Below are 1,268 nucleotides of genomic sequence, written 5' to 3' on the forward strand. Positions count from 1 at the left end.
CGCCGTGTTCAGGCCGCGGTCCGAAAGGGCGAGGGTTCGAATCCCACTCTTGTCAATGAATCCACGAGGTGGAAGCGGCACTCCGTGTCCGGATCGTATTGGAGCATGGCCTCCAGCGCGACGTGTCTCACTGGGTAAGGGCTCGTCCAGTAGAACGGAGTGGCTTGTACGAGAATCTCTGACGGTCGGGAACCCTGTGCGGGAGTCAGGACACGGCGAAGGGCGGACACAGCAGCAGACGCGACGCGGGCTCGTAGGTCCACATCAACAGAAGAGCGGAAGAAGCGGCACACAGAGTTAAAGATCTCCGGTGATTCAAGCATGGAGGTCAGGATGTCGGCGTTGGCGATGTTCTTGAGTAGTGTGATCGGGTCCGATGCCATCAACTCGGCCCATGATCCATCGAAGCGAGTGTCCAAGGACACCACGTGACCAGAGCCACTCAATCGAAAGCTCCCGGAGTAACTATGCGTGATGAGGTACAGATCGTTACCCAACGAAGTCACCCTGCATGCCTCCTCAATCGAGCACCGCACAAGAGAAAACGCACCGACAACAGAAGCGATTGGTCCAGTCCATTTCTTGACAGTCAGGTCGACACACGCGTCGAGTCGAGAGATCAATGACGGTTCTCATGCGATGTACCGGAACTGAAACTGCACCCTGATACGATTGGATACGTATCACATCGGAATCGTTGTACGGAACAGGGCTAGGTGCGCCGAGACGACGTTGTGACCACGGCTGATAATAACCATCGAAGGCCAAACGGAGGTCGTGGAGCACGGAACGGAGCTGAGCCAGAGATACCTTCGGAAAGATCCCCGAGTATTCCGGCGTGAAGTTGCCTTCTTCCTCGATATGCTTCTTGAGCGCTTCGGGGACCGACTTGGTCACGTGATAACCGGTGGTGTGTTCACGGTGCGGGCGGGTTCCACGATGGTACTGTACCACTCGCGAATCGTCATTGCAACCACGTTCACGGCGGGCTCAATCGTCGTCCGAAAGTCGTCAGTAGCTGTTTCCGGGGAAAGGCCAACAACCGCAGTATACTCCGTGGCAGTCGAATTTCGGCGTCCTCTGTCCTCCCTGGGTCCGACGAGTGCTTCTGTGGCGGTAGTAGTCGCTACGGCAGATCTCTCCGCCTCGTCAGGGCCACGAGTGGGGGTGCCAGCAGCCGCGGAATCGCTACCTTCCTCCTCCGCCAAGGTAATGACCATCGCATTGATGAACAGGTGTGCCAACGCCACTTCGCTACGCCCGTCCAT

At 57.3% G+C, this 1,268-nt stretch overlaps 1 protein-coding gene across 1 annotated transcript; it reads right to left on the bottom strand.

The window, feature by feature from the left end:
* Positions 1 to 131: 131 nt before the first annotated feature.
* On the bottom strand, positions 132 to 383 carry GNI_201270 (hypothetical protein; the record flags this gene model as incomplete). Its single annotated transcript, XM_011135441.1, has 1 exon — positions 132 to 383. A coding segment is annotated over one exon (252 nt), but the record flags the coding sequence as incomplete, so codon positions are not given.
* Between the last annotated feature and the right edge of the window lie 885 nt (positions 384 to 1,268).

The sequence above is a fragment of the Gregarina niphandrodes genome (genome assembly GCF_000223845.1).
Source record: "Gregarina niphandrodes unplaced genomic scaffold scaffold00109, whole genome shotgun sequence".
Taxonomy (NCBI): Eukaryota; Apicomplexa; class Conoidasida; order Eugregarinorida; family Gregarinidae; genus Gregarina; species Gregarina niphandrodes.